The sequence below is a fragment of the Uranotaenia lowii genome, chromosome 3, assembly GCF_029784155.1.
Source record: "Uranotaenia lowii strain MFRU-FL chromosome 3, ASM2978415v1, whole genome shotgun sequence".
Classification (NCBI taxonomy): domain Eukaryota; kingdom Metazoa; phylum Arthropoda; class Insecta; order Diptera; family Culicidae; genus Uranotaenia; species Uranotaenia lowii.
In genome coordinates this window covers 107,169,892-107,192,932 of record NC_073693.1, presented here as the reverse complement: position 1 = coordinate 107,192,932, position 23,041 = coordinate 107,169,892, and the positions used below count along the sequence as shown (strand labels likewise).

The following is a 23,041-nucleotide window of genomic DNA, read 5'->3' as shown; positions in this document are numbered from 1 at the left end:
CACATTTCGACTTGCGGCACGAAGCTTTTGCGGGATGTCTTGAGTTTCTGATGGAACTTTCGTGTTTCTTAGGAACTATGCAGCTCCTCCTGCTCTAGGCGGCGCTTTTTCTCCTGGAAAATTCGGACTCGCCGCCTCTTCCGCTGTCGGTGATTTTCCACATTTCGACGGGTGCCTCTTTGCACTTTTCCCTTTATCGACACCCATCCCAATACGATTTTGTGTTGAACTTCTAGTTCGGTTATTTTATTTCTTACGGTTTCCGTAGCTAATCTTATTCGTTAACGTTAGAAGTATAAATACTGCTAATATTGCGTACCCATGTGAAGTGAACAATCCCGTGAAATCAAACTTGTACCGATGGGGATGGTTTGGGTTCAAATGATAATTTGTTGTACCTATACAGCATTTTAATCTCTCTATTGCACAGGTTAAGATAATGTAGGTAGGCATATTTCAACTCCCATTGAACTAAAAGTTTATAAATACAAACCAAAAGCTGTTCATCTATCTAGTCCACTTTATAATTCATAACTTAATCAACAGTTTACAATGATTTATGCCCTGAACGCAATACTCAATGAGGACTTTTTCGATTATATTCCTCCAGATAATGCAAGCAATCGATCCCAGCAGCACTTGAAGAAGCCATCGTCGGACTGTGGAAGCAGCAGCAAAAAAGGTTGCAATCAGGACAGTGATGCCGATGAAACGAGCAGCACCGGTGGCGGAAGCGGAAGTGGAAGTGGCGGTGGAACCAGTAACTCCGGACGAGGAGAAGCGGGTGGTTCCAGTGGCCAGGTCAACACCACGTCCAATGTCAGCAACAAAGACGAGGACGACATCTATGAGTTCAAATCGACACCGAAAGATTCCGGTTCCAGTTCCAGTGATGAGAAGGAAAGCAACAGCGATAAGACAGAGAAGCTGTCCAATGATAAAACTGGTGGAGCGGATGGGGACACCAATCAGAGTGGTAACGGAGCTTCACTACCGGGAGGATCAGTGACCGGTAGTTCCAAACGAGGTTTTTCAGAAGTCAACGATACTACAGATGATAGTACCGGTGGCAACAATGATGATGATAACAAACGTAAGAAGCGAAAGGATTCAGATACTACCAACAAGGAAAGTACAAAAAGTGGACCAGGTGGAAACAGGGGAGCTACACCAAGACAAGAGAAGAGCAAATCCTCAGGTCCACCGTCTAAGAATCTTGGCCTCGGTGGAAAAAATGCGCTCGATCGAAAGAGTCCGTGCGCAAGCCCAAAACCTGCTGCCGGTGGATCTGGAGCAGGTGCATCCAACAAAGGATCTACAGGGTCAGGCAACAGTAATACCAACGATAGCGATGCGGAAGGTGACGAATCTTCAGCCAAGAGCGATTCCAATTTCAATACTGGAGGTGGTCCTAAAGTTCCTCCTCTGAAAATTGTTATACCTCAGCAGAACACTGGCGGCGATACCGAGACTGGCGGTAGCTCCAGGAATGGCAAAAATGCCTCTGCTAGAAACCACGCTGCATTACCGTATGTTGTGGCATCTTCCAATAGGTAAGTCTAAATGTTATAAGTACCATGTTATTCGGCACCATACTTCATGCTAATCAAATTACATCATACTCAATTTTTAATGTTTTCTATCTATTTCAGTAATGATTCCAGTGCCGATAAGGAGAGCACTTCCTCCCGCTCGGCCAGTCCGTCCGATTCGAAAAGCTCCGATGAAAAACCTAGTACTAAAACCAGCGAGGAACGCGCACAGGCTCGGGTGCTGCGCAGTCATCGGGGAGGTGGTAGCAGCGCTTCGTCCGAGGGTGGTGGCAGTAGTGGCCGGCAAAAGGATAATCAAAGCGATCGGTCCGTTGACCGGTCCAACAATTCCTCTCCCCAGATGCAACAAAGCAGTGCAGCTCCATCGCCGGCATCCAATAGTGGAGACGCAGGTAGTGGAAATGGTAGCGGAAGCAACCAGAACAAAGAGACGAACAATGCAAGTCCTGGTAGTGCCAATCAGAAGGAAGGTGACTCAGAACCGGTACAAAGCGGTAGTGGTGGGAATCCGAAAAGTCCACCCGTGTCCTCCAGTTCGACCACGGCAACCACTACCAGTAGCAGTAGTAGTAGCAGTACCAGCACCAATGCCAACCAGAACAATCAATCGAACAATCAAAGCTCTACTTCGGAAACTGCTGTACATCCCCGTAAACGTAAAATTAAAGCCAGTAAGGATCAAACTTCTACGGTCACGGCTAGCTCGTCGACTCCATCAACATCTTCCGCATCGGCGTCTACCGCTAATGAGGAGAAGAAAGAGATTAAAGAAGAAGTTCCAGACGTTCATCCGCACGATCAACCGATAACCAACTGCTATCAGATGTACCTGAACATCCGTAAGCAAATCGAACGGCGACAACGAGCGCTTTTCCCGGTACAACCGAAACCTCCCCAAGGTTTCAAAGACTATCTGCTGAATCGTTGCGCGTACGCGTTAGCTGGCAAATCGCCATCCGAACCCAACATTCAGCCTCCAGCCAGTATTGCTCAACAGATGAAGGAACTTTTCAGCATACAGGAAAAAGAACGCCACAAGCTCAAAATGCAACACATTGTCGAAAAAGAGAAGCTTGTGCTGGCCGTAGAACAGGAAATCCTGAGGGTACACGGCCGCGCGGCTAGAGCTCTGGCTAATCAATCTTTGCCATTCTCCGTGTGCACGATCCTGAAAGATGCCGAAGTCTACAACATCATTACCCCGGAACAGGAAGAAAAGGATCGTAACGCTCGGTCCCGCTACAACGGGCGCCTGTTTCTTAGCTGGCTACAGGATGTGGACGATAAGTGGGAAAAAATTAAGGAAGCGATGCTGTTGAGGCACCACAACGAAGCGGAAAGCTTGCATGCTGTGCAAAAAATGGACTGGGAATGGCGCATGAAGGAAAACCTGCTCTGTGAGTTCAAAGCCAAACCGGTCATCGACGACAGTCAGGTTCCGATGGTGCATGTAAGTGACGATTTCGATCTGCTGCCTGCCTAGGCATGCTGTTTTTTGGTGCCGAATTCGATGGCCAGGTTGAAAACATCTGATGATGGCAGTCTTGATGTGAGATATGTAGATGATATTCATATAGTTTTATAGGCAGACTGTGTAGATTTAACACTTATGTTTAGGATTGCTTAATGAAAGTATAATTAAATGTAATACTTTTATCATATTTCGGCATTTCCTTCATTTTATCCCGAACGTCCTGAAACGGTGCGGTTAAATTATATCCTTAAAAATCCCTTTTATTTGTAACAGTTGAAAAATGGAAATTCTTGAAATATACGTCCGTCTTCTCAGCAGTTTTTCGAGGAATGTTATATTGAACCACGCACTTAGGCTTTGTTTTGTAGAAAAGGTTTAATCTTTGCGTGCTAATGATTTCTTGCCCCGGTGGGCACTGCTTACTGTTTTTTCAGGGTCCAGTAGAAACAGAGCAACTCTTCCTCGATTAACAATAATCGCAAAAAAAAAGATAAATAAGGCGAATAGTTCTGGAAAAACCAACCGCAATGTTCTTAATTTAATCTGACTATGTATTTTCTAAATTGTGAAGTCCTGCCCCGAATTTTCCACACGATGATGGCGATGATAGTAGTGCTCCTTAATGCTTCTCAGTGCTCGGTAATGAAATTTTCCTATGCATTTTTACCGGATAGCTAATGAGCATATGTAGAAAATTATTTCTTTCTTATTGTTTCAAATTTTTAAGGCTAAACCAGTGGAGCAGAAGATTCTCTGTTTTCCTAACATCTTGAGGCAAGTATTTGATAGTCAGCTGCTCAACTGCGTTGGTTCTGCCCATTTAAACATTGTAAGGAAAAATCCAACCTCGGACCGAAAATGCCTACCCCCAAGCAACCAAAATTCTCTTTTAACGGGTACATAGTGTTAAGGTGTACAGGTTATTATATCCCAGTTACCCACTGGGCCCATAACCTGTTAAGATGGATAGGTTATGACATCCCAATTAACCACTGGGCCCATAACCTGCAGAGATTTCTAGAGTAATCGATTAAAAACGCGATTATCAAACTCTTATTTAAGGTTTAAGTTTAAGGTAACTTTATTTAAGACGAACACAAGGTATAGCTTACACAGTAAACGAAAATTACCGAGTTCGGTAATTTTTTTACCGAAATCCTAACATGTGTAAATCGTTAAACTGTTCGGTAATTTTTTCGGTAAAAAATAAACGAACCTCGGTAAATCGATTCTTCATTTACCGATGTTCGTTTATTTTTTACCGAAAAAATTACCGATCAGTTTACCGATTTACACATGTTAGGATTTCGGTAAAAAAATTACCGAACTCGGTAATTTTCGTTTACTGTGTATAACTAGATCGGTTACATTAGAGCAAGTTCACTGGTTGAGATGGAGTTGGAAATTTCGAAGGTTTACATCACATCACAACACATTTGCCGTCCACCGGTGTTGGGAAAATCTGATATTCGAACAGTTTCGCGCTGCAAAATTTGTATCGTATAACACTTTTTGGCGAAGGGTGATAGAAAAACACGATGATTTGCAACACCGAACCGAGTGATACACGGAAAATAAAAAAAAGGTAAAATTTACCGAGAAGCATAGGTATATTTTTTCCACCCCACTTTCGAGGTAAATTTTACCTTTTTCTCATTCACCTAGCAAAGAGGTAAAAAATACCTTTTTCTAATTCACCTAGCGAAAAGGTAGAAAATACCTTTTTCTCATTCACCTAGCAAAGAGGTAAAAAATACCTTTTGCTCATTCACCTAGCAAAATGGTAAAAAATACCTTTTTCGCGTTCACCCAGAAAAAAAGGTAAAAAATACCTTTTTTTGTGCACCTAGCAAAAAAAAAGGAAATATTTATTTTTTCGGTATTTACGGTATACGAAGCCCTCTGTTGAATTCACCTTTCAAATCGGATCCGATTTAATGGTATACCATTAAATCGGATCCGATTTGAAAGGTGAATTCAACAGAGGGCTTCGTATACCGTATACTTTTTTCATTAGCCTCCGTGTTCCACACATCATTTGACATGACATGCCTTTCATCCATCGCATCATGCATCAAAAAAACAGTTAAAAACTTCAAGTGTTTATTAAACATCATCTCAAATGAAATTTATAACGTATAATTACAATCGCCATGCTAAATGCTTTACCATGTGAATGAAAGTACATATTCTTATGACAAAAAATATCACGCTGATAGAATTTGTTTCTAGGACAAGTTTTCAAAGAAAAACTTTACAGTTCAAACAAATCCTAAAAACCATTGAACTTCGTCTGTAATTTTTATTTTATTTTCATATTTCCCTATCTATTTCTTGTTCGCTTCAAAAAGTGATGATCTAGAAGAAGAAAAGAATTGTAAACACACAAAACGAGTTTGGCTCTTTAAGACTTCATGGTATTAGCTGTTTCAAATAATGAAGAAATAAAAAAAAAAACAAGTTTATAATAATTTCGTTATAAAATAATACCTATTGAAAGCCTATACAAACAAATCTTCACATTTTTTTTTCATTCGACCATGGTTTTATCATAAAATTAAGACAAGTTTTAATTTTAAATAGTTGAAATAAAACTGACTAAATCACTATCTTTTGTTCTTTTTTATTATAAATTACATCACATAAATTAAATTTCCAGTTTTTCTATACATGTAATCTTCATTATTAATAACAATTATTGAAACTATTTTTTACCCTAAACATATTTTTTTTGCTAATAAATATCAACGATACTGGTGGTCCGTCAAAAAATTCAATATTAAAAATATCTACAATCGGGATTCTGTTAAGCGCTTCGTAAGCTAAAAAATGGTCATCGTAGCCTCCAACGTTCCAGTGTTGGCATATGAGGTGAGGATTATTTTCGTGAACAACAATTTCAAGTATTTCAAACAGGAACATATTGCCCCTATAAAAATATGTCATGAAATGCCCATTCTTATAAGTGGTTCCTTTGTAAATCAAATTTGTTGACAAATTATAATTCTCAAAACTTAAGTTAAGCCTTATTGGTTGTATGATCTGTGTAAAATAATAACGCAAGCGCAAGTTACAAAGTTGTAAGTGACAATTTAATTCATTTTCAAAAAAACTATTGCTTGCTAGATCAAACGTAAACTGAAGGCTTGCCTTAACGCATAGAGTGAAGCAAATGTTCTTCCTAGATGAAATCATATGCGCGTATTGCTTAAAACCCTTATGTTTAGCCTCGTTGCGAAAGCACATTAGATATCGTATTGGGCCGGAAGCTTTTATAACGGACGGATAATGAACGACCATGTGGTGTTTAGGTTTCAAGTTTTTTTTGAATAACTCTTGGTACATCTCATGATGTGATCGTATGAGCATTTGCAAGCGGAACACATCATCAGGTGTGAATGAACGCTTTAACGCTACATCCACAAGTTTAACTAGCGTGATGCAATATTTCCAAACTATTTCATCTCTGGGAACTTGATCGCCGATTATCAAAGGAAAAAAGTGAAGAAAACAACGCATCTCACTTGACGTCATTCTAAATACAACAGTCTTTCGTTTTTCCTTACGGATATAACTCTCGCCAACGTCAGGCATCCGTTTCAAGTCTTCATCAAGAGTCATTCTACTTAAATTTTTTCTACGTTCGTTGAATTGTTGCAATGTAATGTATTTTTTTATGTAGATACAATGATCTAATATCTCCGTGAGACCATGTTTGCAAATACCGCTACTAAAAAGGTCGTGCATTGCATCTACACTTTTGTTAACGATCACATGAAAGTTCGGCAACCCGTTGAAAACAGAATTTCCGGCAATTCCTGTTTCGCTTAGTTTATTTAATTTTAAATTTTCCTCGTAGTCTCGCACGTTACGAAAGTATTCAGAATGTTCCGATGTATCAGTTTGCATTAACTGTTTTGGCCTTCGGCAAAACCGACAATAGAAGTTGGCGTTAAATCCACTTGCCAACATAAGCATTTGGTGTATGCCTAAATTGTCGCCCTGAACGAGGCTCAGCACAAACTTTACATTCACAGTACGTCCATCTAAATTGAACTCTATGCCTTTCAGTTCAATTTCTCTAAATACTCCGATTAACTCTGACAGTAATCTGTTTATTCCCACGTCCTTAATATCAGTTTTCTTCAGCATACCTGCTACAAATATATGATTCAGTCGAGAAAGGAAATGTTCCGGAATCGTCGGAAAGCTATAATAAATACCGCATACGTTGTGACGACCACTGTGGGAGCTTTGGGGATCGTTAATCTCAAATTCATCTCCGTAAACAAAGATTGGTAGAACGATATGATCACCATACTCATTTAGAACATTTTTCCACACAGAACCATTAACAAAATTTTCGTTTCTTTTTGATTTTATCAATTGATTAGTGTTTTCTAAAGTCATTTTTAGGACCATGCAGTCATTGAAAGCGAAAAACGCTTGGATTTGGTACATTATCGGCATGATTACAAGCTCATTTGGTTTATCTGAATAGTCGAGGTTATTTTCAAGAGACATTTTCTCTACCGCTTCGTTTTCAAAAGTAAGTATCGTGGGGAGAATATGTCCTTCAGTTTTCTTCAAATATTTGAACAATTTGTAATCGCTATTAATGTTCGAAAATAAATTCTTCATTATTGACAAGTATTTCTTGAATGCAAATTCAGTTTCTGCATCAGATGCGTACATATCTAATGATTCCAATAAAATTGCAATATTCGAAAGTAGCTCGTTTACATTTTTCTGTATATTGTATACATCTTTGCGCGTTACGTTATGTTTTGCATGCATTTGTAAGGTGAAGTTTACAGCTGCAGATTCCAAGGACTTTAAATTGGTGCTTAGAGTGCAATCTTTTGCATCAATATTGACATCAGAATAAGTTTTTAATTTTTTTGGTTGCTGACATTCTGTGGAGTTATATCCACTTGAAGTGGGCTGTGTCTCATAACAAGAAGTTTCCTCAACATTTATGGATCCTGTTTCAGTTTGTGATGCTGAATGGCGCATAATATGTTTTTTGAACGGATAAAATACAGAAAAAATTTGTTTACAATCTTTATAAGTGCATTTATAGCGATAGTGCACAGGCACTCTGTGGTCAGTTTTTAAATGCTTTAAATATAAACTAGCTCTCTCGAAGCTTCGCGAACAATCTATTATCAAGCAAGCGTACATCATGCTTTTGTTGATTTCAAATGTTTCGATAATCTCACAATATTAATATAACGCTCTGATATTGGTAGCTCGTAAATTGAGGCACTTATAAACTGCCAAACTAATTGGGACAGTTTAGAAAACGGCAATCCCAGTACTGCTGTCAGCTTAATAAGAACGTCAATTGCACGCAGCGCGGTTGAAAATTTATAATAAAAACTATGGTAATAAACGTAGAAAGGACCTCGAACGTCCCGATAGTCTTTTCCAACGGCAACGAGCTTCGGTGTCAATGGCAATCTGCTTTCAGCATATGCAGCGTAAACTTTCTGTACTTGTTCGCCTATCTCAAATTCGTTTTCAGCCCAAATTATAGTGTCCTCTTGAGCCACTTGAATCGATGGTCTGAATCGCGCTCCAGTTGAAATCGGTAGCAGTATTGTATTTAATCCAATAAGCACAGCACACCATTTGGAATCTGTGAAAATTATAAATTATTTAGATTAAGATATAGATTAACAAAATATAATAAGGTTTTTTAACGCGTGAATTCCCGAAAACCGCAATAATTTCCGAAAACCGACAATGACATGACAATGGCATCACAACATGACAATGACATGACAATGGCATGACAATGACAATGACAAGACAATGAAATGGCAAAGACACAACAATGACATTGAGACCTAAGACATTTGAACCTGAGACAGAAATGAGGTCTTAGGTCTCTATGTCATTGTCATTGCCATGTGTTTTTCATTATTATGTCATTGCCATGTCATGTATTTGTCATTGTTGTGCCATTGCCATGTCATGTCATTGTCAGAGCAAAAATTCTTCCAGCTTCAAAAAAAATCTGAATGTTTTCCTTTGAAAGGACATTATTTTTTCCAGAATCCGTGTTAATTGTAAAAACAGCGTTTATTTCAGAAAAAACGGTAAAAAAAGCCGTGTAAAACGCGTTAAATACTTCCTGTATAACTTACCTTCGGATGCAGTTGAATGAAAAAAATGATTAACTATTCCTGGCGCAGAAGGATCGCGTGCTTTGGCCGAAATATACGTAACAATGTTACTTCTACTACTTTCCAAGTGTCTCATTCCAATTTGGGCATCGCCAAACAGTTTTTCATAGTCCAGATCAATCTATAAATTATAAGAAAATAGGATGAGAAATTTCAATGCTTTCAACAAAATAAACATTGCCATGAAACATGGTAAAACTGCGATTTTTCTTGAATAAAACATAAAGTAATAAAAGCCAATATGAAAATGTGCAGATCTAGGTAAATCCAGGATAATTTATTTAAAAAATGTGGACATTTTCACTTTTCGCTGCTTTTAAGCTGTCGACTTACTTTTTATACTTTCTCCGTTCAAAATTGGGAACAGCAAAGAGAGATTTGAAATTTGGAAGAAACATAGCTTACCTAGGAATTTCGGATACGTTTCCAAGCTAAACGAATAAGTTAGTTGTCAAATAATTAAGATTTATTTCAAACTTAGACTACAATTTTATTGCTATAAAGGGTAATTAATTTCTGGAAAAGCTCAGACATTTTCGGCATTAACGTTAATAATTCTGTAGAAACGGGAACTGTAACTGTACCTGAAAGTCACACTTCCATATCTTTGTACTCTGTTATCAGGAGAAAGTTTGAATAAAAACTTTTGTTAGAGTAAAAATTTATGAAATTTATGATAAATGAAATGACAATGTGCATGCATCTCAGTTAGAAGAATTATATTATAGGTACCATATATACGGTACCATATGTCTTATCACTGACAACTATGTTTTCTGTCCGGATTATTCCCGATACAGATTTTTTTGTTCCCGAAGAACATTTTTAAGGAACAGACGGTTGTACCTCTGTTCGCAATTTTCACATCGGCGATATGCTATTTTGGCTGTTTACGCGGCATGACTATTGGCGGTTTGGTCGGTTTATCATTTGGCAAATGGCCTTGTTTGGCGGTGTTATTCTTTACGATATGAGCTGCTTCTGAAGCCATCAACACCGATTTTGAAGGACCCACTAGCATATTCTGCAAAGCCGCTGACCGGTCCAGTATTGTGAGCACCTACAAAAAGAAACTTTGATCAGCTTCAGGGATATTTTGGGGTTTGAATACTTACTTTCTTGCAATTGTGGGAAAGCTTTGTGCAGGGCAGTACGGCATCCTTTTCCAGATAAACGGCCGGATTTCTCGGTTTGACACTCATGATTCAAGTATATATTTTCGCGGGGGTGGAAGTCAATTTCAATAGAAATGCAGTCGAACCTGAGTCGAACCAGCCGAACGGAAACTAATGAATGATCGATAAACGTTAAATGGGATTTGATTGATGGTAATGACTTACCGTTTTACCGTTTTTAACTCTCTAAAGACATAGATTTTAGATGATCATTTTCGCGTTTAGTTGGATTTTTTTTTAACTATTTGAATGAAGGGTTTTTTTTGTTGTCTTCGACTGATTTTTGTTTACTCATTGTTTTTGACATTTTACTGATATTCAAAAAAGGTTTTTCACAACATCAGAACTCATGAATAGTGCGGTATTTGATCAGATACCATCAATTTGGAAACTCTCAAGTGATAGGATTAAAACATGTATAATAAATAGTATATTATTCTTACCAGTTGATAACCAGAGTTCAGTTTATAATGATGGTAGGTGGTCAGTAGAGTTAAACTCTTCCGACTGCACCGCAGTAAATGCTTTCGGCAATCGAAGCTACTTTCCCACTTCTCTAACACCGTTGTCCACGGCTCCTGGTTTAACAGCAGCCAAGTGTTGGAGTTGCCGCTTTCCAGAGAGGGTGTTTCAACAACATCAACCTTCCTAATTTTTCTTTGATGTTGGTCTTCTCGCTTCGCTTCGTTCCTGTTTTTCTTTCTGATATTTCCCAGCCTGTTGGATAGCGTTCCACCCGGGGAAGTTTTGGCACTGCTTTTAGGAATGTAATAAATGTTCTGAAAATGTGTAAACAATATGTAAGCTATTTAACATTTTGATCAATTTCAAAAAACTTACTCTTGGTTCGTGCTTCAGTAACGTGCGAATAGCTTTGTCGTAATCTTCCAAAATCTTTGCCGTTGTCCTTTTCGAGCCATAAGTTTGCAAATGAAATTGTATAACGATGGCTGTCAGCTTTCGGACTTTCTGGTCCGACAAGGGGCCACTTCGAGCACGTTCAAGAATTTCTTTTCCCTCTTCGGTTTTTCTCAAAATTTCTTCCAGCAATTTAGGAGAAAAAGTAATATCAGTAGAACATTTAGGTTCGGGACATGACTCGCCGTCTTCGTCCGATTCCGAATTTGTGCGCTTGCGTTTTGATAATGGATTTGGAACTGAACCGTAAGAAGTTCCAGGCTTATCCAAGTCGTCTTCTGCTGATGAGACAGAACAACTGTCTTCGGAACGGGAAGACAGCTTGTTCGGTGGAAATTCCGTAGCAGAAGGGGCAGTCAAGAGCTTATGGACAATAACTTTCTGAAATATTCTATTAGCTTTAAGTTTTCATAAACAAAAAATTTTTAAACTTACGTTTCGTTTTCGCCACTCAACGATGGTCCGGAAAACGTTCCCATGCGACCATTCAACGTCCACAACACTGAGGGCACTTTCTAGATCTTCTTGTGTGATCGTTAAGAGATCCACCCAGGATAGTCCGCACTCTGTAATTTATGGTTTTTTAAATTTTTGTTTAGGTCGGAAACATCTGGGTTATTCACAATTCTACAATTATCACTACCTGAAAAAATTTCCCAAACACTGCTGGTGAAACCCAAATCCTCAGTGAGTTCTGAAATCACTAATTCGCGATTCTCCATTTTTAACAAAGGTTTCTATCTTTTTATCTAACCGAACGAACCGCACAAACGAAAACAATGGTTAACTGTTCAAAGAAATTTCCAACCTTAAAGCAAAATGGAGTTATTACCTCGCTCAGTGGTGAAATTCACCACGCTTGGAAGTAAGAAGTACCTTTTTGAATTGGGCCAACATTTACCTTTATTTCTAGGTGAATTGTACCTTTTTCTTCAGCCCAATTCAGGTAAATTTTACTTTGCTCCGAGGTAAATTTTACCTCTTCGAGGTAAAACTTACCTTTTTGTCTTTCATGAGGATTCACCTTTTTTTCTAGGTAAATTTTACCTTTTTATTATTTTCCGTGTAGAGTCGGCGTTGCAATACAGTATTCGTGCATGAAACGCTTCGGTGCTGCCATCTAACTTATGCTCAAAACCTCAGTTTAGGGGAAAATAAAGGAAATTGAGCAATTCTAGGATTTAAACATAAAGTGATATTTTTTTTTTTTTAAATCTTTTATCACTTAAATTGATACGAATTGCAATGAAGTTAATCAACTCTTTCAAACTTACAGCCAATTTTTTTCATGCCCTTGCCAATCGAATACATTTTGAGGCGCAGAGATGCCAGATAGCTGGGTGAATAAATCAATTCTGTTTGTTTATTTTGTTTGAGCGGTTTTCGGGAGTAGGAAATTGTTTCGTTTTTTTATTTGAAAAAGATATTCCGTCGGAATGTCCGATAACAAGTTCGGAACGCAGCCTTTAATGGATCCATCATCTTTAGAAAACGGAACCCTCGCTGTTAATTCGACAAGTGTCAATCAGATCAAACGTAGGCGTCGAATCGGGAGTAAAATTCAGCTTGTGTCTGAATTACCTATACTTTTTATACGTCACTTGCTTAATTATCACTTTGAAAATGATTTAGGAAGAGTTCAAAGACTTTATCAACTCGTGTAATCAAATGCACTCCAATACAAAACTCCTAATTCTGCAGAATACAGTTTAATATTGGAATGCATTATAGCTTAAACAATACTTGTTCATACATATAAATAATAAAATTTTAATATTGACACTAGGTACTATTTCAAGTTAATGATCAAGTAAAATGAATTTGATTTCAATTTTCAAACGGTGAATTCAAAATAAAAAAAAGTCAGTAAAATTACTGAAAAGCAAATTCACTTGGCATCGCTGGTTGCTTTCGATTTTATACCTTCGTATTCTATCACACCGGTGGACGACCAACATTTTTGGTCTATATTTCACGATAGAAAAATTCCCATCTGTACTACAGCTGTCAAAATTCCTACCACTTTTTCCCAACACCATTGGACTTGCTCTTAGGGCATCCGCAGCAATCGCGAGCAAAGTGAAAATGCTCACGAGTTTGATCACTTCCATACCGCACCGGGGGTTAGTATGAAGGTGAGCAAAATAGGGCCGTTGCCGTCGGGACCGACAAAATCACCAAATTTGCTCACTAGAAAGGGGCGAGATCAAACATGCACTGAAAAAATTCTACCGTTTTAAGCAGAATTAAACAAACGAACGCAAAGCGGAAACTTTTTTTATTGCGCAAAAACTAATTCCATGAAATATTTCCGAAAAGCCCTTCAAGTCCGACGATTGCTTTCTGAAAATTTTGATTGTGCAATCCGTGTAGTAAACATTTTACTGACTCCCACAACCTTGAGTAAAGCTTCAAGGATTTTTTTTTCGGAGTAATAATAATCGAGACCAATGCGCTGTGCAGGATTTTTGTATCCAACCGTATGGGTGGCATTCCATTACTGTCCCTACCAATTCGGCTTTCGAAACGAGGTCTCTCAATAAGTTTGCAACTAATGGGACCCAGTTTTTCGGAGCAGCAACTATTTCAGTCAGCACGTTGGACAGAAAAAGAAGTTGAAGATTTAAGCAGAATTAAACAAACGACGTCGCAGCGTGTGGATGTTTGTTGATATTCATTTTAAGAAAAAATGTGTATGAGATTAAAATTGTGGATGGATTTTTTTTTTTTGAATAAACAGTTGAATTCGCAATTTCGTTACATTTTTTCGGATTTATCCAGGAATTGAACGAGAAAGTGCAATTGCTGGTTCTGATGGTGAGTTATTTATTTTGTATTTTATATTGTTTAGGACTTTTTTCTACCTATGAATTTTGATAACATTTTTTCCTTTCTCACTCAATTTCAGATAAACAAACTCGAAGCATCGTATTTTATGACCAAAAATGATCATGTAACTAAGAAGAGCCGTTTGGTGGACGACTCCGAAAATTTACTCGGTCCGTATTAATTTAAGAATAAGATTTTCTTCAAAAGTTTTCTCAGTGCAATGCTAAATTTAAAAATAATTATGCTACCGCCCGGTGCGCGAAAGAGTGTGTATCCCAAAACCGGTCCGCTGAAATGAGCAAAACCGGGCCGCGTATACTCACTTATTGGTGCGTTTGCTCTTAGTGATGTTTATATTTATTTCATGCACTTTCTTCCACGTGCTTATTTCCTATTTGTAGAACCATGAACATTTAATCCAGTTGTCAACTACTGGGGGAGGAAGACTGAAATTTGCTGCATCGTTTTCTGCATCGTTTTTTTATTGTTCGGCAAAAAGCCAGCAATTGTTGAAAAGATTTATAATCGTTCAAATTTTAACATTAGATGATCAGTTTCGTGTAGTGAGTCATGTAACTCAGTTGTTTAGGTGCTAAATTTAGATTTAGCTATATTTTTAGAACAACCATTAATCAAGCCATTTTTATTTATCAGCTTCAAAACTTTGACGAAATTTGAGCGACATAATACGCCTGATCATGCAGGAATTTGCCAGAGCAAAACAAAACCTAATTAAATCATTGTTTTATGCAAAACAAGTGCTTTTCAGCATGAAAAAAGTTTTATTAAAAATTACTAAATAAGAAAGTAAAATTTTGAACCTTCGCACTGGTCGGTAGATTGATGAGAGAAATTTGACGTTTGAAATTTTTTTTTCTTTTTTTATTCAGTCTTCCTCCCCCAGGTCAACTAGATTCCGTTCATAATTGTATCCAACATTGTATCCAATCTCGTGCAATGTTCCGTGCAAGTTGTCCGTTTGACAGATGACAGATGAAGTCTCCACACGTGGTTGTGTTATTGTTTGTAGAATGTCAAATTGATATTGTGTGCAATTCACTCGACTTGCATCTAACCGATAGTTCCCGAGTGAAATGATTTCTCAACACATAGAAGCTTAATCCAGTTCTCGTTTGAGTTCCTAGAGAATTCTAATCAGCCCAAAATTAAAGTTCATAAACGAACTATGTCATTGGCCTCAAGTAAAGAGACTACTATAGGCTCGTTAGACTCAAGGTAGGTATGAGCCGTTTCAAATTATTAAAATAAAAGCTTTTTTCTCGGTTCTCGCTAACTTTCAGCTACTCAGTTCAGAGTGACGATTACTCAGTTGTCGTTAAAACCGCACCTACTCAGTTCTGACTAAACGGCCTTTACTCAGATCTGACTAACAGCCCTTTTCGCGACAACTGAGCCATTACATAATAAAACAGAGAATCAGCTATAGATTTAACCTTAACTACCCCAGGAGTAGCGGCGAAATGTAAATGGACGCCCCAGGACGAAGCTTTAGGAAGCGATCACAGAACAATATTGGTAGAGATTGATAGCAACATCCCCATATACAATCAAACGACTAGAAGGGTAAATAAAGATAAAGTGATTATGCAACTGAACAATATACGGCCACAATTTCTCTACAACCCCGCGGAGATGATTGAGATCTTTGAAGAGGTTACAGATAACGCATCCTTTACTGTACGGAATAAAAAAGCTAATTTCTTGAAGACGTGGTGGACAGATGAATTGGGAGAGCTGTACGATGAAAAAAGAAGTGCGCTAAGGGAGTATAATCGTGAGAAATCCATGACCAATTACATCAAGCTACAAAGGGCGAGAGCAATCTTTAAAAGGCAAGTTAGATCGACAAAGAGGCGACATGTGGAGGAGATATCAAGTATGATAGACGAATCAACACCGAGTCGCCAAATCTGGAATATTGTCAAAGGTATAGATACAGCATTGACAGGGAAGACTCGTGGCTCAACAGAACTTAACACGGAGGAAGGAACAGTTTTCATGGAACACTTTTTCGGTGGAAAACTGAATCCTATTATCGAACCAAAATGCCCTACTGAAGATGAGTTGACTGGTTTTGAGAAACCACTAACAGTTGAAGAATTTTATTTTGCACTAAGGAAGAAAAAGGACTATTCAACTCCAGGAAAAAGTAAAATATCATACTACATGCTGCGTAGATTAAACCCCGAAATGCAGATGAAAATTTTCGAAATGCTTAGCATCGTCTTCCAAAGTGGAAAAATCCCAGAACAATGGCAGGATATCTTGATAAAGCCAATTCCAAAAAATAACGAAAGCTCCGGTGCACCGATCGCAAGAAGGCCCATAGCATTGATGAGTGTGGAACTCAAATTGATAAACGCGGTTCTCAAAAACAGATTAACGGACATTGCAGAGATACGGCATCTAATTCCACACAGGTCCTTCGGTTTCAGAAAACACGTCTCAGCAATTTCGTGTGTAAACTACGTCGTAAATTACATACACGACGCGTGGGACGAAAAAAAGGAATGCATGGTTGCATTCTTGGATATAAGCAAGGCATACGATTCGGTTCTCTCACAAAAGCTTATTAACACCGTGAGCGAAATGAAGATTCCACAAAAAATAGTATCCTGGCTGTACAACTATCTCAAAGATCGAAAGGTTTGCCTACAAACTACCGAAAACATGATCGAGAAAGCGATCAGTGATGGACTTCCACAAGGCTGCCCACTCTCACCGATCTTGTTCAACTTGTATACTGCAAGTCTACACGAGCTCTCAAAAGAAGATTGCATATTAGTCCAATTCGCGGATGATTTCGCAGTACTGGCCAAAGATGACAATCCAACAGAAACTGCGTCAACCTTAAACAGATTTCTTACCAGTTTATCACAAAGACTCATGGAACTTAATCTAAACCCGAATCCTCAAAAATCAGCAGCAATATGGTTCTCCAAAAAAAAACGCCGCGAACATAAACATTCTTTTGAACGGGCAACGCATAGATATTGCCAATACTCACCGTTACTTAGGATATACGCTCGACCGCACATTGAGACATAGGAAACACATAGAGGACATAAAGGAAAAAGCAAGCAAAAAGATCGGATTGATAAAACTATTGGCACGCAAGCAAAGCCTAGCACATCCACTGACGGTCCTGAAGATAGGAAATGCACTCGTCAGGAGCAGGCTTGAATACGGAAATCTAATATACGGAAATGCGGCTAGCACGAATCTGAAAAAGTTACAAGTGGTCCAAAACAACTATATAAGGAGTTCCTTTGGCTATCTGAAAAGTACCCCGATTCAAGTTGTCCTGGCAGAGTCAGGGCAAGTACCAATTCACGTAAGAACAGAAATGCTAACTAAAAAGGAACTGATCAGGATAATGTATTACAAAACACCTCTACACGAGTTCATAACAAACACCCTAGCTAAAAAAATTTCGAATGGATCCTTTTTGACATTTTTGGCACTGAAAAACGAAGATCTTTTATTTCAAATTCATCCGAAGGACAGACAGTTGACCAACCAAATCTGCCCCTTTTATACTGAGCGGTACATAAGGATGGAACTGATTGTAAAATCGCATTTGGGAAAAGAAAAAGCTAAAAAAGAAAATCAAAACCCAGCTGTTTGGAGAGGGGTTTACAAAGAAGTAATGCAACAACAATACAACACTTTTAAGAAGATCTTTACGGATGCATCGAAATCTAACAGGGGCACATCGGTGGCCTTCTACAATGCAGAGTCCGGAGAAGTACGTGCCGAAAGTATCAACGAAAATTACTCTATCACAAATGCTGAATTGCTGGCAATTCTGCTGGCCATAGAACATGGTAAATTAAAAGAATACAACAAAATGGTTATATTGACCGATTCGAAAAGCGCTTGCGAAAGCTTAAAGAATATAGAAATACTTCAGCAAAATTTTCTTGTATGGGAAATACTCAAAGAAATTAAATCGTCAAGCAGCGACATCAAAATACAGTGGATACCCAGCCACATGGGGATTCAGGGTAACGAGATCGCTGACAAAGCCGCGGTTGATAAAACTCAAGAAGAAATAAGCCTACCTATGGGAATAACCCTCGGAGATGCGATGGTTATAAGCAAAGAAGGCTGCTGGAATAACTGGACAGAGGAATACAAGCAACTGTCAGAAACAAAAGGCAGATGGCACTTTACCGTAATGAACATACCTGGAAGGGCAGCATGGTTTAAAGATCTAGTCCTAAAACCCAATCAAATCAGAATTCTAAATCGTATCCGAAGTGGGCATGCTCTCACCAAAGAAAGAAGAGCCAAGTGGGGCCTAGAAAGCAACGACGAATGTGAAACCTGCGGAGAGACAGAAGATCTAAATCACGTATTGTACAATTGCCATAAATACAACACCACTAGAAGCAACTATCCAATACTAGAACATATGAAACCTCTACCGGAAATTTTAAAAGAACTTCACGAAGATAGCCTACTACAAATAGTCCAATTTTTAAAAGAAACTAAAACGCAAGTTTGATTTTGAGAATACGAAGAGCCAGACAACAACACACTCTAAGCCGCAACAACCCAAAACCAAGTTGAAATGCCGCAAAATCGGATGAAACTGGCTCCCGACGAAAATGAGTTTAAGGGGGTTTTCCCAAACTTGAGAATAAACGTCATTTTTGCAACTTAATTTTGGGGCATGTCATGCGGCAGGGATTTTTTTGGGATTTTTTCCTTTGATGAACTAAATATCGAAAGGGATTATAAAAAATTATTAAAGACAATATTTTCGTTTATATTTCCTTTTAAAACTTTATTTTCAAAAATATTTTTTTCACAATTGATCTCGGCAGAAGTTTTCGTAAAAGGTAATTAAGGAAATCTCAGCTTGATTTATCCTGAGCCATTTCCAATGGTTTTGGTCTGGAATTACAGGATGCTGTGGACACCATAAAGAACGGAACTTAAAACTCACATTTGTCCTTCAAAATCAATGGGTCTTTTTTTACGGGTTTTCATCCTTTTAGGATGATTCATCCTTCAAATCAATAAGTCTGACCTGCAGGATGCACCCGGAAGGAAAACCAGACTTCAATCGTCACTGGAATTTACTTTCCAGTGGATAGTATCCACAGCTACGATTGATGTGCAGAACAGCCGAATTCATGTCATGTCGAAAACTCGATTGGCAGCGTTTAGGAACTTCACGTGTCTTCACAATCTTGAGACTACCTAGCATAGTGATATCTGAAGCTCCCGTTTCCAATAGGTCGTGAATGGCAAGTGCCGCGATTATTCCAGATCGTCCGGTTCCATTGGTTTTTCTTCCTTCCGGAAATTTGCTGGAGGCATGATGTGAATATTATCGACGAATAAACGTTTTCTGGAAATCCATAAATTGAAATTAATTAAGCATGATAAAATTTTGTAAAATATTAAAGCAATTTACCAGAGATTGTATTCGATGCGACTGACTTTTTTTGTTTGCAAAACGAAACCAACTGAAAATAAAGGGAAATTTTTTTGGGGTGGTCAGTTCGAGCTTCGAAATTTGATTTTGGTGCATTGACAGCAGCCCAAAATCAAGAACGCCAGTCAAACTTTGTTTTGATGCGCTGGCGTTCTTATTTTTGGGTTGTTTTGATTCTGAGTGCATAACTGAAGTTGACATTTGCATGTCAACACAAATAACAGAACTACAGTGGCGAGATGGGCTCACTGGCCCCAGCCAACAAACAGCAAAGAAAAAAAAAAAAAAAATTTGTTAATCCAAGACTCATTGTAGCTTAAAATTGATTCCACGTTTCGTTTCAGTCACGAACAACAATGTGCAGTATTGGTGAAGACGATTTCGGAGACGAAGGCGGGCAGCACGCCATGAAAGAATGTTCACCGGAAATCGAAACCAACCCGGTGGATGAAATTTGCCGCAAATGTAACGAAAAACCTGCGGTTTTGAAGCTCAATCTCAAGGAACCTCAATGTCGACAGTGCTTCCTACACTATGTGCGGCACAAATTTCGAGCGTCAATGGGAGCTACCAAAATAGTTCGCCGTGGATCCCGTGTAATGGTGGTATTTGATGGTTCGGCAGATAATGTGGTTATGATGGATATGATCCGGTACGGTTTACAGCAAGAAGCATTCAAAAAGCTGAGGATTATTCCCGTCGTTTTGTTGCTTGGGGAAGACTTCATTGAGCAGGACGATTCGGGCTATCGGAAGGCTCTTGAGGAGAAAATAACTTTGTTGAAACAATTTGATTTCGGCGCCTATTTCGCTGTCATAGGAGGAAGCCAGTATTGCGCAATCGAACAAGCTAATTTGTGGAACCAGTTCCAAGAGGATATCTTCAGGTTTAGAAAGGTTCTCAACAGCATAAAAAGTACTACATCGAAGCAAGATTTCATAACTCAAACCAAAAAGCGAACACTACGCAATATTGCCAAAAAACTTGAGTGCCCTTATATTTTCCTATCAGACATTGGAGTCGACCTGGCCAAATCGCTTTTATCGAATGTTGCCCTTGGAAGAGGTCGTTCGTTATCTCTGGACATTGCCTTTTGTGATGATCGGGATGAAAGTTGTAAAATCATTAGACCCATGCGAGACCTTAACCCTGACGAAATAGAAAACTATTTCAAGCATTCTGAAACACCCTTGAATAAGATTATAACGAAGTTACCGTTCGATGAGCTACCTAGTCTACAGAATCAGGCGGCAAAATTTGTAGACGATTTACAGGCGACTTTCCCCTCAACAGTTTCCACAGTTTACCGAACAGGAGACAAGTTTTCAGCTCCTTGTCTACCGGAAGCCAATAATGATGGATGTGATCCACATATATGGGACATGTTCGCTAAAAAGTTACAGATAAATCAAGAACCAATCGCTCCAACAAGGTGTAAATTTTGTCATTCAGAGTTAGACTACCAAGGCTCAACAACGCTACTAGCAACAGAATTTTCTCGCATGGTTTCAACAAAAATAAACGTTCAACTCAGTCACGAGCTTATAGTGTCCAGTACAAATGCTATGGAAGAGGAAGCAGTTCGAGCACTTGATGGCGACTTGGAATCCGATGGGTTTGGTTTGCTTAAAAAAGAATTGTGTCATGGATGCAGAAATATTTTTGTTGGGTTTCAAGATAATTAACTTTGGGAAAAAAAATGGTCATTAAAGTTGTAAATTTTATAACAATCTGGTTTTATTTCCCTAAATTATTTTCACAAAGAAGCTAGCTAAGCCTGTATGCTAAATGACGAGTCCCACGCTTTTGCATTGACTTGCTTGAGAATGGCCTTCAGACCCTGCCCTGGACCACATTCGAAAGTGCGCGGAAAATGATCTCCACTTTTGCGTTCGTACAGAACGTGTAAGGTTTGTTCCCACTTGACCGGTCGAATGATCTGTTTCGGCAGCTGACCCAGGATGTGACCCGCATTCCGATACCGTTTGCCGTCTACATTTGAATGCACACTGATTATGGGATCTTCTATGTGAATTTTTTTGAGCGCCTTTGCAAACGGTTCTACTGCCGAAGCCATCAGTTCGGTGTGGAATGCGCCGCTCACCGGAAGACGTTTTGTTCGTTTGATCCCATATTTTTTCATGTTTACTTCTAGAAATTTTAAAGCTTCTTCGCTACCAGCAAGAACCTGAAACCAATAAATATATTTTATAGGATTCTAATCATTTTTTTTTTTGTCAAAGACGAGTAACTTGCCTTACAGCTGGGATACAGATAGTTGGCTATCCTGCATTCCGGATTTTCTACACCTTTGCTGATGCACCAATCAACGGCTGCCTTGCAAGCTACTCCGAGTTGTGCTTCAGGGCCGTACAAAACAGTGGCCATGGCACTCAGGTTCTGTTCGCTTGCTGCCTGCATAGCTTCGCCTCTAATCTGAACCAATCGAACGGCCTTATCGAATGGAAGCGCTCCAGCAAAGACCAACGCAGTTATCTCGCCCAAACTGAAGCCAGCCGTTGCAAAACAGTTTTCGATCGCATTGGGCCTTTCTTCCTTCAGCTGTTCCAAGGCGGCCAGTGAAGACACCATCACTGCCGGTTGACAGTATTTTGTTTTGTCCAACTTTTCTTTCGGACCTTCAACGCACAGCTTTAATAAATCATACCCCAGCACGTGGTTCGCGAGTTCGAACATATCCCTCGCTCCTGGGAATTTTAGGAGCCGCGATGCCATTCCAACATATTGGGATCCTTGTCCGGGGAAAAGGATAATGGTTGTTTCTCGTGGATCTATTTTTGGTCTTGTAGACTTCTGCCCCTGATTGCGGTTGCCGAAAAATGTTCCTTCAACGTATGGTAACGTCGCCCAGGATTCCGTTTCGCTGTTTCGTGATCGGACATCTTCGAAGGTAGCTGCATTGTTCAGCAGATCCTGTACCTTTTCGGTGCCTAAAGGTTTATCCGGTACTTTTCTCAACTGTAAACAACTGCGCCGGTGTATTTTACGTATCAATGTTTTGAAGTACATATTCGAGAATTCTCGATATCCAGGGAGTAACCAATAAACCACTTTATTTAAAATTCTTTGGGTATTCTCACAACAGAATATTGTTGGCAATTACGTTACTGATAAGTGAAATTATTCAAAAATATTTTTAAAATTCAATTAGTTTATCCGCTGCGCGATTCATTTTTGTTTATTGCATGCTAGAAAATGTGACTTCATTTGCAGATAATTTCTAGTCATCAGATTACAATTCTAGAGTTTGTTTTGATTAAGTCGTATGAGCCACCTGACGTGTTTCGAGAATAAAATTTAATGATTTAATCACTGTAGAAGTTTTGTAACCTCTTTTTAAATCTACTATTTAAAATATTGCTATTTATAATTATTATTTTATAGCTTTCCTTTTTCAAAATCATATATTT

General features: G+C 38.8%; 4 protein-coding genes across 13 annotated transcripts in view; 2 read left to right on the top strand and 2 right to left on the bottom strand.

The window, feature by feature from the left end:
- Window positions 1-3,214, top strand: part of LOC129757474 (ankyrin repeat domain-containing protein 11) — a 452,887-nt gene extending 449,673 nt beyond the window's left edge. For all 10 annotated transcript variants that reach the window (XM_055754707.1, XM_055754705.1, XM_055754704.1 and 7 more), the window contains 2 exons: window positions 611-1,553; window positions 1,653-3,214. In XM_055754707.1, the coding sequence (XP_055610682.1) occupies window positions 611-1,553; window positions 1,653-3,036 (2,327 nt within the window). In that variant the 3' untranslated portion in view covers window positions 3,037-3,214. The remainder of the gene's footprint in view (window positions 1-610; window positions 1,554-1,652) is intronic.
- A 1,906-nt stretch (window positions 3,215-5,120) lies between these two features.
- On the bottom strand, window positions 5,121-12,033 carry LOC129752500 (uncharacterized). Its single transcript, XM_055748274.1, has 5 exons — window positions 11,955-12,033; window positions 11,234-11,709; window positions 10,837-11,172; window positions 9,180-9,339; window positions 5,121-8,668 (listed from the first exon to the last, which is right to left on the bottom strand). Exons 1-5 carry the CDS (start codon window positions 12,031-12,033, stop codon window positions 8,211-8,213), a joined length of 1,509 nt encoding a protein of 502 aa, XP_055604249.1. The 3' UTR covers window positions 5,121-8,210.
- Window positions 12,034-19,898: 7,865 nt separating this feature from the next.
- LOC129754076 (cytoplasmic tRNA 2-thiolation protein 2) lies at window positions 19,899-21,334 on the top strand. Its single transcript, XM_055749941.1, has one exon. It carries the CDS (start codon window positions 19,967-19,969, stop codon window positions 21,293-21,295), a length of 1,329 nt encoding a protein of 442 aa, XP_055605916.1. The 5' UTR covers window positions 19,899-19,966; the 3' UTR covers window positions 21,296-21,334.
- LOC129754077 (probable malonyl-CoA-acyl carrier protein transacylase, mitochondrial) lies at window positions 21,323-22,809 on the bottom strand. The gene is made up of 2 exons (XM_055749942.1): window positions 21,867-22,809; window positions 21,323-21,798 (listed from the first exon to the last, which is right to left on the bottom strand). The coding sequence occupies exons 1-2, from the start codon at window positions 22,638-22,640 to the stop codon at window positions 21,382-21,384; spliced, it is 1,191 nt and encodes a 396-aa protein (XP_055605917.1). The 5' UTR covers window positions 22,641-22,809; the 3' UTR covers window positions 21,323-21,381.
- Between the last annotated feature and the right edge of the window lie 232 nt (window positions 22,810-23,041).